Source organism: Scyliorhinus torazame, chromosome 8 (genome assembly GCF_047496885.1).
Source record: "Scyliorhinus torazame isolate Kashiwa2021f chromosome 8, sScyTor2.1, whole genome shotgun sequence".
NCBI lineage: Eukaryota > Metazoa > Chordata > Chondrichthyes > Carcharhiniformes > Scyliorhinidae > Scyliorhinus > Scyliorhinus torazame.
In genome coordinates, this window is record NC_092714.1 from 219898211 (window position 1) to 219911677 (window position 13467).

Here is a 13467-nt window from a genome sequence, read left to right on the forward strand (position 1 = left end):
AGTCCCGTCAGCGTAAATTACATCAGGTGCTTAATGGCGGGACCTGGCTCCGCAGGCGGCCTCCGGGGTCCTCGGGGGGGGGGCGCGGGGATTCTGGCCCCGGGAGGCGCCCCCACGGTGGCCTGGCCCGTGATCGGAGCCACTGATCTGTGGGCGGGCCTGTGCCATGGGGGCACTCTATTCCTCCGCGTCGGCCGCTGTAACAGTCCGCGATGGCCGACGCAGATAAGAACCACCCTGCGCATGCGCTGGGATGACGCCAGCACACCCACGCACGCGGCAACTTGCGGCGGCCAGCGGAGGTCCTTCGCAGCCGGTTGGCGTGGTGCCAAGCCCCTTCCGCACCGGTCAGCGCGGCACAAACCACTCCAGCGCCGTTCTAGCCCCTGAAGGTGCGGAGGATTCCGCACCTTCGGGGCGGCCCAACGCCGGAGTGGTTCACGCCACTCCTTGGCGCCGGAGTTGCCCGCCCCGCCGGTTCGCGGAAAATCCCGCCCCTTGTTTTATAACCTCCATTCAGTCCCTGCGTTCAAACCTCAGACCAGCAACTACAGCTCTTGCTATTGTTATTGATGGGGAGATTACAGAAGTCATTAAACACTTCTTATATCTCGGCAGCTACCTTTCACAAAAGGTAACATCAGCGAGGAGATCAAGCACAGAAACAGGTGTGCCAACAGAATCTTCCAAAATTGTGCAACCAAGTCTTCAAAAACAGAGATCTCCACAAGGGGATAAAGCCTTTCGTCTACAATAAAAGCAGAATACTACAGCTGCTGGAAATCTGAAAGGAAAACAGAAAATGCTGGATAAACTCAGCAGGTCTGGTAGCATCTATGGAGCGTGAAACCGAGTTAAGGGGCGAAATTCTCCCCTAACGGCGAGATGTCCGCCGACTGGCGCCAAAGACGGCGCCAATCAGACGGGCATCGCGCCGGCCCAAAGGTGCGGAATGCTCCGCATCTTTGGCGGCCTAGCCCCAACATTGAGGGGCTAGGCCGACGCCGGAGGGATTTCCGCCCCGCCAGCTGGCGGAAATGGCGTTTGTTGCCCCGCCAGCTGGCGCGGAAATGCGGCGCATGCGCGGGAGCGTCAGCGGCCGCTGTCAGTTTCCCGGCGCATGCGCAGGAGCGTCAGCGGCCGCTGTCAGTTTCCCGCGCATGCGCAGTGGGGAGAGTCTCTTCCGCCTCCGCCATGGTGGAGGCCGTGGCGGAGGCGGAAGGGAAAGAGTGCCCCCAGGGCACAGGCCCGCCCGCGGATCGGTGGGCCCCGATCGCGGGCCAGGCCACCGTGGGGGCACCCCCCGGGGTCAGATCGCCCCATGCCCCCCCCCCCCCCCAGGACCCCGGAGCCCGCCCACGCCGCCTGGTCCCGCCGGTAAATACCAGGTTTGATTTACGTCGGCGGGACAGGCAATTTCTGGGCGGGACTTTGGCCCATCCGGACCGGAGAATCCAGGGGGGGTCCCGCCAACCAGCGCGGCCCGATTCCCGCCCCCGCCCAATCTCCGGTACCGGCGACTTCGGCGGGGGCGGGGGCGGGATTCACGGCGGCCAACGGCCATTCTCCGACCCGGCGGGGGGTCGGAGAATGACGCCCAAGGTTTCTTCTCCAGAGCTGAAGAGAGCTTGAAATCTGATAGATTTTATACTGCTGGAGAGAGGAGGTGGAGCAGATGGAGCAAAACAGAAGGGCAGGGATAGGTCGGCGCTCTGGAGAGATTTGACAAGGTTGTCATATACACAGGACACACACCCTTCTGCTTTAGTCCACAATGCTTGTTGTCATTGCCCTTCTACATGGCAATGATACATTGGTCACATATTAAAGGTGCCTGGAGAATTTCCACCAATGGTATTGCCACAGAATACTCAAAATCAAGTAGGAGGTAGGTGAACAAACCCCAGCATATTCACCAAAGCATCATAATCATGATCATGCGCAATCATCTCTGTTGGTCTGGACACTATGTCTGCATGCCAAATGATAAGCTTCCAAAGCAAATCCCCTTTTCTCAACTTCAGGATGGCACCTGATCTTAGGACAGAGGAAATGTTTCAAAGACACTTCGAACACCTCGTTTGAAAGAGGAGATGGTGGGATAGTGGCAATATCACTTGACTAGTAATTCGGATGCCTGGGCTAATCTTCTGGGGGCTTGGGTTCAATTTCCAGCATGGCAGCTGGTAAATTTAAAATTCCATTAATAATACCCGGAGGTGAAAGCTAGTCTCAGTAATGGAGACCCGAAACAATCATTGATTGTTGGAAAAACACATCAGCTCTTTTCCAGAATTTCAGTCAGTACAATCCTAACATATTATTTGGTAAAAAATGAAAAGTAAAAATTAGGAAAAAAATATTTATTGTCACATTTGGGGTGGCACAGCGGCACAGTGGTTAGCACTGCTGCTTCACAGAGCCAGGCACCCTGGTTAGACTCCGACCTCGAATGACTTTATGTGTGGAGTTCGCACATTCTCCCCATGTCTGTGTGGGTTTCCGGTTTCCTCCCACAGTCCAAAGATGTGTAGGTTAGGTGGACTGGCCATGCTAAATCGCCCATAAGTGTCCAAATGTTAGGAGGGGTTACAGGTGCAGGGTGGGGGATTGGGCCTAGATGGGGTGTGCTTTCAGGTGGTCGGTTCGGACTCGATCGGTCAACTGACCTCCTTCTGCACTGTAGGGATTCTATAATGATTTATCTGTCATTAAATAAACTGCTTGAAACTTGAGAGGATAAGAAGCATTTTTCTCAGGATTATTGTAAAATAGTAATTTGGCAGTACAGAATTTGAGTATTGCTGAAGAAAGAGTTATGTCAAAGCTTTTCATCTTGCACTCATCAGGACTCTTCCTCCCCCTCCCCCAACCCCTTATACCAATATTCTTGCCAAGTGTACTAATGAGTGCAAGACAGAAAGCTTCGACGTGCCTCTTTTTTCAGCAATCATTGTAAAAGTTCAGTCATTGTAGAACCTGAATAACCCAAAATACCCTCCCACAAATCCCGAAAGTCATGGGGCGGAATTCTCCCCCCACGCCGGGTGGGAGATTCTCTGGGGCGCCGCGCGAGTCCTGCCACGCCACCCCGGCACCCGCACGCGGCGCGGTGAGAATCATGGCTGGCCGCTGGGAGAATAACCGCTCGCCGTTTGTAACGGGCGAGCGGCGATTCTCCAGCCCCGGATGGGCCGGGCGACCTGCCCAACACGACGGCTTCCCGCTGGCGCCATCCACACCTGGTCGCTGCCAGTGGGAACAGAGCGAGAATGCTGTGGGGGTGGCCTGTGGGGGGGTGGAGGGGGGGTTCCAGCACCGGGGGGGGGCCTCAAAAGGGGTCTGGCCTGCGATCGGTGCCCACTGATCGGCGGACCGGCCTCTCTGAAGGAGGACCTCCTTTCCTCCGCAAGAAGACATCGGATGGATCTTGTGGCGCGGCCTCGGGGAGGACGGCAACCGCGCATGCGCAGGTGACGTTAATTACGTGGCGACGCCGCTCCTAGCCTCCCAGGGGCGGGAGAATAGGGGGCTGGGAGCGGCCTCTGACGCCGGAGTGAAAAACTCCGGTTTTCACTCCGGCATCAGGGGCGCAGAGAATCGCCGGGGGCTGGCGTGAATCCCGCCCCCGCCGGTTGCCAAATTCTCCACCACCGGATATTCGGCGGGGGTGGGAATCGCGCCGCACCGGTTGGCGGGCCAACCCCGCGATTCTCCGGCCCGAATGGGCCGAAGTCCCGCTGCTAAAATGCCTGTCCCGCCGGCGTAGATTAAACCACCTACCATACCGGCGGGACAAGGCGGCGATCTGGAAACGGGGGGTGCCCCCACGGTGGCCTGACCCGCGATTGTGGCCCACCGATCCGCGGACGGGCCTGTGCCGTGGGGGCACTCTTTCCCTTCCGCCTTCGCCACGGTCTCCACCATGGCGGAGGCGGAAGAGACTCTCTCCACTGCGCATGCGCGGGAATGCCGTCAGCGGCCGCTGACGCTCCCGCGCATGCACCGCCCGGAGATGTCATTTCCGCGCCAGCTGGCGGGGCACCAAAGGCTTTTTCCGCCAGCTGGCGGGGCGGAAATTCGTCCGGCGCCGACCTAGCCCCTTAAGGTTGGGGCTCGGCCCCCAAAGATGCGGAGCATTCCGCACCTTTGGGGCGGCGCGATGCCCGACTGATTTGCGCCGTTTTGGGCGCCAGTCGGCGGACATCGCGCCGTTTTCGGAGAATTTCGTCCCAGGACTTAGTCTCCTGCGCCCATGCTGGTTGGTGATTTGGACACTCTAAATTGTCCTTCAGTGTACCTGAACAGGTGCTGTGGTGTGGCGACTAGGGGATTTTCACAGTAACTTCACTGCAGTGTAATGTAAGCCTACTTGTGATGCTAATAAAAGATTATCAATACAATTTTATCCTTGGATTTTATGCTGGTACAAATGATATTGTAAGGCTTACAAACGTGTTCTGTTACGTTTTGTGGTCCCCGGAAGTTTGAAATAGTCACACTTTTAGACATAATTGCTGGAGGTCCATGGAGTGTATTTTTTGCAGCTCTCCATGTGACTGGTGGACTGATACGTTGTTGCTCTACACCCTGACTGTAGTGCAGTAATGATGATGTTGTTTCTGGGTATATATGTAAACATGTGCATGACAATAAAGTTCCTATTTCATTTTGAATGATGTGACAACATAACAGCAGCAAATGTATAATTTTATTTCATTACACACAGCCCAAAACAAAGCAATTAAAAAAACGTAGTATGATTAGATGGTCTGTGGAAAGAGTGAGCGTTAAGGGCTGCCAAAGATGCCACTGTCAGCCATGATGCCGGAACAAATCAACGCACGCAATACTGATAAATTATTGAACTGGTTGATGAATCACATTATATTTTGTATTTATTTATCTAATTATTACAATTAACAGATTACTGTCATGAATGAATTTTCTTTTAAAAGCAGAATATCCTTGCATCTTTCTTTTGGTGACCGCAGAATTGCATATTTTAATCTTGTTATGTCCATCACAAAAACTCCCATAAAATGCACAACACGTATAATGAGCTCATTAGACAGAATGATATAACACCAGGGTCATCATAGGGCATTTGATTTCTGAAATTAATTTAGTTTCATTCCACACTCCATTGAAATAGGTGTTGATTGTTTTAGATGTACCCAACATCGGTGCTAATTTTGCGACAATGTAAACAAGATAGTGTAAAAAAAATCACATCTTGGAATATATATCTATATATATATTCCAGTCTAATATTTCTGAAAATGCGATCTCTGAAATCTGTCTGAATTCCTGTCTGTATATGCAGATTATTTTCCTGCATTTTTGGAATCTTCCACATCATACAACCATTATGATTTTGCAGGTTTGTGTGACTGTGCACGTGGAAGTGGATGACCTATTATTAAATGCACTTCATCACAAACTGCCTTTTAAAAAATATGTGGTTACCTCATCCTAATGCTGTTCACTGATGGATGCATCAAAGGGGGACTTGTGCATATTGCACAGAAAATGGATGACTCTCTCCACAGATTAGCTCATCTGGGCGGGGTTTTCTTAATAGTTTTGAGTTCTGGTATCAAAGGGTGGCACCAGCCTTAAAAGTATTATGAAGGTTTACAGAAACCTAATTTTCTTTTGAGCATTTGATGTTCCATACTGTATAACCCTGTTATCAGTCTCATGTATTGTATTACATTATATTACAATACTTGTGACGTGCACTCAGTGACACTACCACACCAGAGAGCTTTGAATACAATTAATTAACAGCAATAAAGTGATCACTATAAATGTATACATGAGTAAAATAATTAAATGCAGAAGAAATTAAGGGACAATTTGAGAATTCTGATAAGCTTTTTCAACGCTCTTTTCAAATCTGTACAATGAATCCTTAATCATCAAGTTGCATTATTTTGAAAATCTTCACAAGCATTGATACCATTAGCAATTTTTACAAAACACCTTTGGAAGGAACCTCCCAAATTAGTACCTTTCACACTTTGCTGATGTACCTATACTAAACCCAGGATACACAAAGGGATTCTTTATTTAGATCTGTCTGCGTAGAGAATTCAAATGATAGTGTGTCACTTGAATTGTCTTTAGCTTATATTGCTTCAGAATTTCAATCTGGAACTTTATATTCAAGCTTTATATTTCAATTCCATCATGATGTATGCCTTTATTATTTTAGGGTTTTTGCAATGGATTTATATCTGTAACTGTCCAAGCCTGCAATGAGAACTATCCAAATAATAATAATCTTTATTGTCACAAGTAGGCTTACATTAACACTGCAATGAAGTTACTGTGAAAAGCCCCATTCGCCACATTCCGGCGCCTGTTCGGGTACACGGAGGGAGAATTCAGAATGTCCAAATTACCAACAGCACGTCTTTCGAAATGCTGGATTAGCAAATCACCAACTCGAGTATTCATCCCAATCCATGTACCAGTGGAAATCATCCTCCCTCAGCCAGATATATATGTGGTCTCATCTGCCTGTGCATACATCATGACCTCCAATTATGGATGAAACAGGAACCTAAACTATGTTACTGACCAGGAAAATTAGGTAGCATTGGTTTATACATCATATTTTCCTTAAAACTCAGAGTTAACAGACCATTAGGTAGGATGCAAAGAGAAAAATGCCTCAAAATAGTAAGAGGCTCCAAACACAGCTCATGTTTAACGTATGGTAGGCCGATAAAAATCCTCCCGTCTACTTATTTCAATGTAAAAAAAGTACTTTATTAAAGTACTTTTTGAGAACCATGCCATAGGGAATATATTTTACATGGTTTCCTTCCACAGGATGGAATCAAATAGATTGCATGTTCTATCAGAAACCCTGATATCCTGTATAATTAAAAATGTAATAGTGAAGATGAAGTAGAGTTGAAATGACAGATGTAACAAAAATATCCTCCTCATAACATGATGAAGCAGGATTATTAGAAGTCCACCCACTCAATAACTCAACAACTAAGAATCATGAACCTTTAGCAAATTACACAGCCTGAGTTTGCACATGCCTGTAAATGATTATTGATTATTGTATCACCCATCTGTGTGTACTTCTGTGCACTAATTGATGTTATTTTCTTTGTGCACATTAGGAGGCGTAAAATCAAGAAAATCAGTCAGAGACAAAGCAACAATAACATACATATTACTAATTTGAAACTGACAGTGGTTGGGAGTACAGAAATACAGAAAATTGCAGATGGGTGCTAGATTTCTCTCTTCCACGCTTGATGCAATCCCATTTAGCACTTGAAGTATTTTAAAGAGAACAATTTTAAAAATCCGTTAAATCATGTTTCTAATTCACAAAGACACAGCAGGCTCTTACACATCATATGGATAGTGACATCACCTAGCAGTCATATTTCAACAGTTGAAACAGTTTTAACTGAAATATATCGGGTTGCATTAAGTGTTTTTTGCGTTAAGGAGAGATATTGTGACCTCGTTGTAATATCTGAACGAAAACCGCAGTCATAGTAAATACTTCATTGTGTCTACCAGTGGGCTTTTACAACTGAAATGAAACAATAAACATAATCGTTTTTTCTGGATGGCTATCAGGAGTCTGCATTATAGTGATTTACACCTAGCAACACACCTAATAACATGGTTTAGCACCTTGAACACATTGCAAAATACAGATTCTACAAAAAGAGAACATGATGGGAAAACTAAGCGGCTCAAGTAGCATTCGTGTCGAGACTAAAAATTTTTTTGTTTCATCTAAAGACCCACTTCTGATGAAATTGCTTCTAATGAAATAACTTCCACCAATTCCAGTTTTTGTATTGCATTAAAGTTTGCCTTTCTTATACAAATCTGCAGAGTAAAGAACTGTATAGAATTTTAAGTCAATTGTAGATATTTGAAAGCAGACCAAGGCAGGCCAGCAGGGCGGGTTCAATTCCCGTACCAGCCTCCCCGAACAGGTGCCGGAATGTGGCGACTAGGGGCTTTTCACAGTAACTTAATTTGAAGCTGACTTGTGACAATAAGCGATTTTCATTTCATTTCATATTTCCTCATCAAATGTTTGAGAGTTTGAACACATAAATATTGAAGACAGAGCTTGAGTGAATTATTGTACTTTTGAAGACAATGAGGAGATTGTTTTCAAACAATAGAATTTTAGAGATTAACACTAAAAGCCATTTTTTTTATCATCATAGAATTTACAGTGCAGAAGGAGGCCATTCGGCCCATCGAGTCTGCACCAACTCTTGGAAAGAGCACCCTACCCAAGGTCAACACCTTCACCCTATCCCCATAACCTCACCCAACACTAAGGGCAATTTTGGACACGAAGGGCAATTTATCATGGCCAATCCACCTAACCTGCACATCCTTGGACTGTGGGAGGAAACCGGAGCACCTGGAGGAGCCTATTGAATTTGCAAGAAGAGTGGGATAAAGTTTTCACATTGGGCACAAATGTTTTTTACATATCTCCAAATATATATGAGTACATGACTGGAAATGTAAAGAAATTTTTTAGGTTTGATATGAAAAATAGTGAAAGCTGAAAATGTTGCATAAGTGAGAAGCATACTTGTGGGACTTCAATTTCGATTTTCCTATGATGTTCTGTCTCTCTTATGAATAAAAATATATATCTAGACTTAAGTGGTAAATTTGTGTCAAAGAGATCTCTCATATGGAGGAGCATGATGCATTGGGAATCATCAATATGTTTAGGAAAAACGTATACTAGATCTATTTAAGGTCACAGAAAGCTAGCATTAAAGTAAAAAGCTATGTTGTGATCTCAAATGATCACTCCAATAAACATTTTAAAATAATTCATTTTGTGTGGATTGTATTTCATACAACACTGTTTTTGTATTAAGCTGAAACTAATTGCACATTGCACTCAGTTAACATAAATGCTCCTGTGCTATGGTCCTTTGAGAGATCAGATACAATAGACTTTAAACGCCAGTGGCACAGGAGACAACTGATACAGCATTGCCCACAGACTGGTAACTTACAGGTTTGTGATGGAAAGCTCAAACATCTGCTAAAAGGCATTTACACTTTATGGCATATGGAAAGGTTTATTGCAACATTGCTGCCAACACGCATGAAAGGATCAGACTTTTAACAATGCACAAAGATTTCAGGCTGTTAGATTTAGTTTAATGCTTGTCAAATGGATTAAGTTTTGTCATGTAGCAAATCAATACTTCTTAATTGAAATGCTAATATGCATTTGATGGAATAAGTATACATAAAAAGTAAAATTACGCAAAGGAAATTAAAAAAGTGAATTAAATTGTTGGCAAAAGATCTGTTTTATGAATTTTTACGAAATTACCTTGGTGTAAGGCAAATAACCTATGCAACATTCACATTAGTTCCTGAGTACAGAATGCCATTTATAGATCAGCACCACTGAATATTATAGAGTAAAAATTGCCAGAAGGTGACAAAGTATAAGCATTCCTTATCTATAAACCCTAATGGTGCTGCTTATTTTCGATACAATTATAGCTCAAATACTACAAAACGTAATAGTTACTGCATAGCCATGTTTTCTGCTCTTACATTGACAAGTCTTAAACCAACAGTGTCTTATGAGACCTTATAAAAACAATGCAATAACTCAAATATATTTGTTTAGGATAGAATTTCATAAATGGATAAAATTGCTGGCTGAATCTACCAATGTTATGTCAAACATCTAAATGGGTGATCTACTACTGCATAAAAGAATAAACTGATACAATAATATGATGCTTTGCTTAAAATATGAAACATTCATTAAACCACCAGGCACTTTATTATAGGGATCCCCCCCCTCTTGTGTTGCAGCACAGACTGCAGTACAAGTGATTTGACACTCACAGACACTGCCTCAGCTTGGTGCAGGTTTCAGCTGTGACGACACAGCCTGCAAATCTGTTCAGACACTGCAGATACCGCAAACCGTCTTTGTCATTAATGACAGAAAACTAACTGTTTCTTTACAATAATTAGTCTTTATAGTTTAATTTCTTCCCAACATTGTGTTCATTTATGCCATGTCACACAAATGTGTTGACTTCCATATTATTAACTCAGATTAAATGAATGTTCCACATAAATGCTTCGAAGCCTATCATTATTTTCAAGCATCAAGAATGCTAGAAAATAGATCCATGATTTGTCTAAAATTGATCAAATTAATGAAACATTTGAAAGTCACTTTCCATTTCCTTTAGTAAATTGTTAGCCTAGAATTAGAAAGATAAAGATTACGTTTTAAGTATTTCAGTGTTTTTATTTGTTTATTAGCATCTCTTCTTTCAACACAGTACATATTTTCACCTCAACAAATCACTTTCTACCAATTCTATTTCTACCATTGTCAAGCACACAAAATGTAATCTTGCCAAGTGATAATTAGTCATCTGTTTTGTCCATGGTTTATTGCTCTATTTTTAAAATGAGGAAACATTTGCAAATAAATATAATTTGGCCTTCATTTTAGCTTTGTGCTTTGTGTAGCAAATCATATTGTTTCCAAAGACTTAGCTTAACAACTGGAGGTCCAACAATGTAAGGTCATTCTAGAGTATCTAATGCATGAGATTTGATTAATGCGAAGTATATTGTAGTCTTGCAAAATGTGCACAGATTATACACCTGAGAATTTCCTTCGAGATTTTGCACATCAGATGCTAGGTTCAATGCAAGATCCCCATTACACAATATGACTTGCTTAATAGTTTACTAATCAATAATGCCACTGAGTAGCTATTCCGCTATAATGCCCTCTGATGAGTGCCCTCATGATGTTGTTGGACTTGTTGCTACTTACCCAGAAAGCCGTTCTTTCACTAATAAATCTAATATTCTTGAAAATAACCTCTCTAAACAAGACTTTGCTTGGTGCTCCTGAAACCTAAGCAGATCTTGGTTGCAATAAATACCTATTGCAACCACAAATTATTGAACTCTAATTGTTTATATCGCACTGGAGATAGACTTTGTTCTGAAATAATTAAGGCCTGCCCAACCTTGAGCAACACTGCAAATACACCATTGTTTTAGATTTCCTCAGCAGATAGTCTGTTTCTCTCATAGCTGTTATTTATTAGCACCACCAAGCATCTTAAGAAGCCCTGGCCAGAGACAAATTATCTTTGTCTAGTGTTTCCATAGCTATTAATTCTCTACACCATAGATCAATAAAGTAGGTCAAATGATTCTGGGGCTTTGCTGCTATGGGTAAATGGTCTCATCAAAATAAATAGCAAATAATTCCTTATAAAATAACTTTGCTCATTCAAAGCTTCCTTATTTAGATGGAAGTTTGAATTTCTCATATCTGTAGAGAATATGCAGAAATCCAACAAGAGACCTGGCAAAATGATAGATTTCAATTCAGATATAATTTCCTGGTAAATACTGGCTTGAGAAAAATGAAGGACTGTTGATTACAGTTTTTCTCATTTAAAGATTTTAATGACCTAGTTTCAGTGACATTCCATGGCCTATTTCCATTGCAAATTGCTAACTATGTTCATCTCTATCTCCCTCTGGGCTTGCTGTCAATGTTATTTCTGATCAATTTATTTGAAAGGATATTTCCTCCCATGCACTACCTCAGGCTGTAGAGACACATGTATCTTTAGAAATTACAGTCCACCCCTGAAAGTAATATGGCCGCTGGGTGGAACCTTCTGCATTTAGCCATATTCCCCTCACACAGCTTGTAGAATACTGAAAAAAATTGCTGAAGATTAACCTTCTGCTTTCTATTGTATTAGACAATACAATAATAGCTTATTTGCAACCACATAGCTTTCTATACATTATAATTATAGCACGTACTAACATAGAAATTAAAATATCAGGGTTTTTCATCATCACTTAAATCAACCAGCAAAACTATAATTCAATATATGTATTTCACACTGCACACAGATCTACTCCAGACAAATGAAATGCTGACAGAATTTGCAGCAACACTGCATTTTGCTACACTCAAAAATAAATTAACACAATCTTTTTCTAAAGCATCATATGTATTTTTAAAAAATTGTCATTACATACCGGCTACAGTGCTGGACATGGTGGCACAGGATGTAGAGGCTGAAGCAGCAGGAATGAGATGGGTCTGTGCTGCAGTGGTGTGGAGACAGATGTCTGAATAAGGCACTGACTCAGTGGTGTGTAAACTGCAGAAAGAGAAGAGGAGAGGTAACCTGTGAGAAACAGAAAATCTGAATGGCTCTGATAGTCCTTTGATGTCACTGCTGCACTGCCTCTTTTTCGGCACAATGAATATTAATTTGCTAAATGATCCCAAAACTCCCAATCTTAAAATGCAATTTTTTATGTGTTTGAATTAGGTAGTATACCTCAAAACTCCCCTACTAATTGCACATTCCAAGTAATAGATTTGCTAGCCTGTTTGACGTTACAAACTAACATTTTAAGACATTGGACTATTTTATGAAATATTTCATATTCACAGAATATTTGCTTTGAAAATTAAAATTGCCGACCATTGGATTAAACCTTATATTTTGTATATATACTAAAATTACTCAAGTGCTAAAACCACTCAAGCCCCAAATCCTGCTGTTAAAGTATTTATGATGAATAATATAATTCATTTAACCTTTTCAATACTGTGTACTGCATAATGTTGTAGTGCTAAATATATACATATATATATTTAGTAGACATATATCAAAATTTATTATATTCTCTATTATTTTCATGGTGACTTCCTGTATTAAGAGATTGCCAAAAAATATTTGACCTTGACATTGTACATTGCCATTTTAGATGAAAATTTCCAACATGTTCGGCTAATTCACTGCACAAGGGTATTTCTCAGATTTTCCTACAAGAGATTTATGCATTCTAACAATGCGCTAGAAAAATATAATTGGCCATTCGCTGTTCTACTCTCAGATTCAAGGAGAAACAATGTCGTGCTTGGTATAAATAGAGGAGCAAAGATGCACAAACAAATCTACTGTGGTCTGTCAGTGACAAATGGAAGCTCTCACATAAAGACTGAAATCCACGTCCACATAATCAGGAAAATACTATATTGAAATAATTATCATGCCCACACATATGAGTTGGTAACAAAAATTACTAAAGTGGAACGAATCTCCTCCAACACTAAATATTTCACAATGTTAAAGATGTAAAAAAAGGTTCTCTTTTTAAAATATCATACACAAGAGCATTCCACATTACATGGTGGGGGGAGGGGCGATTTGGAAGTGAACTTTGCATTGGGTCATTGGTTGGAAGAGGATGCCAATAACTACCCAAAGTAGATCAGAGGCCCAAACACATTTTTGAGGCTGAGCATTGATAGGTAGCTCACTAATCACCATCAATAGAGGCTGTTACTACAAAGGATTTTGGACCAAAAGTTCTTGTTCTGGCCAGATTGCAGCT

The 13467-nt window shown here is 42.5% G+C and overlaps 1 protein-coding gene across 1 annotated transcript in view; it reads right to left on the bottom strand.

Moving 5' to 3' along the window:
- Positions 1-12273, bottom strand: part of LOC140428381 (stathmin-3-like) — an 84773-nt gene extending 72500 nt beyond the window's left edge. Inside the window, exon 1 of the mRNA XM_072514778.1 lies at positions 12097-12273. Within this exon, the coding sequence (XP_072370879.1) occupies positions 12097-12115 (19 nt within the window). The 5' untranslated portion in view covers positions 12116-12273. The remainder of the gene's footprint in view (positions 1-12096) is intronic.
- Positions 12274-13467: the final 1194 nt, after the last annotated feature.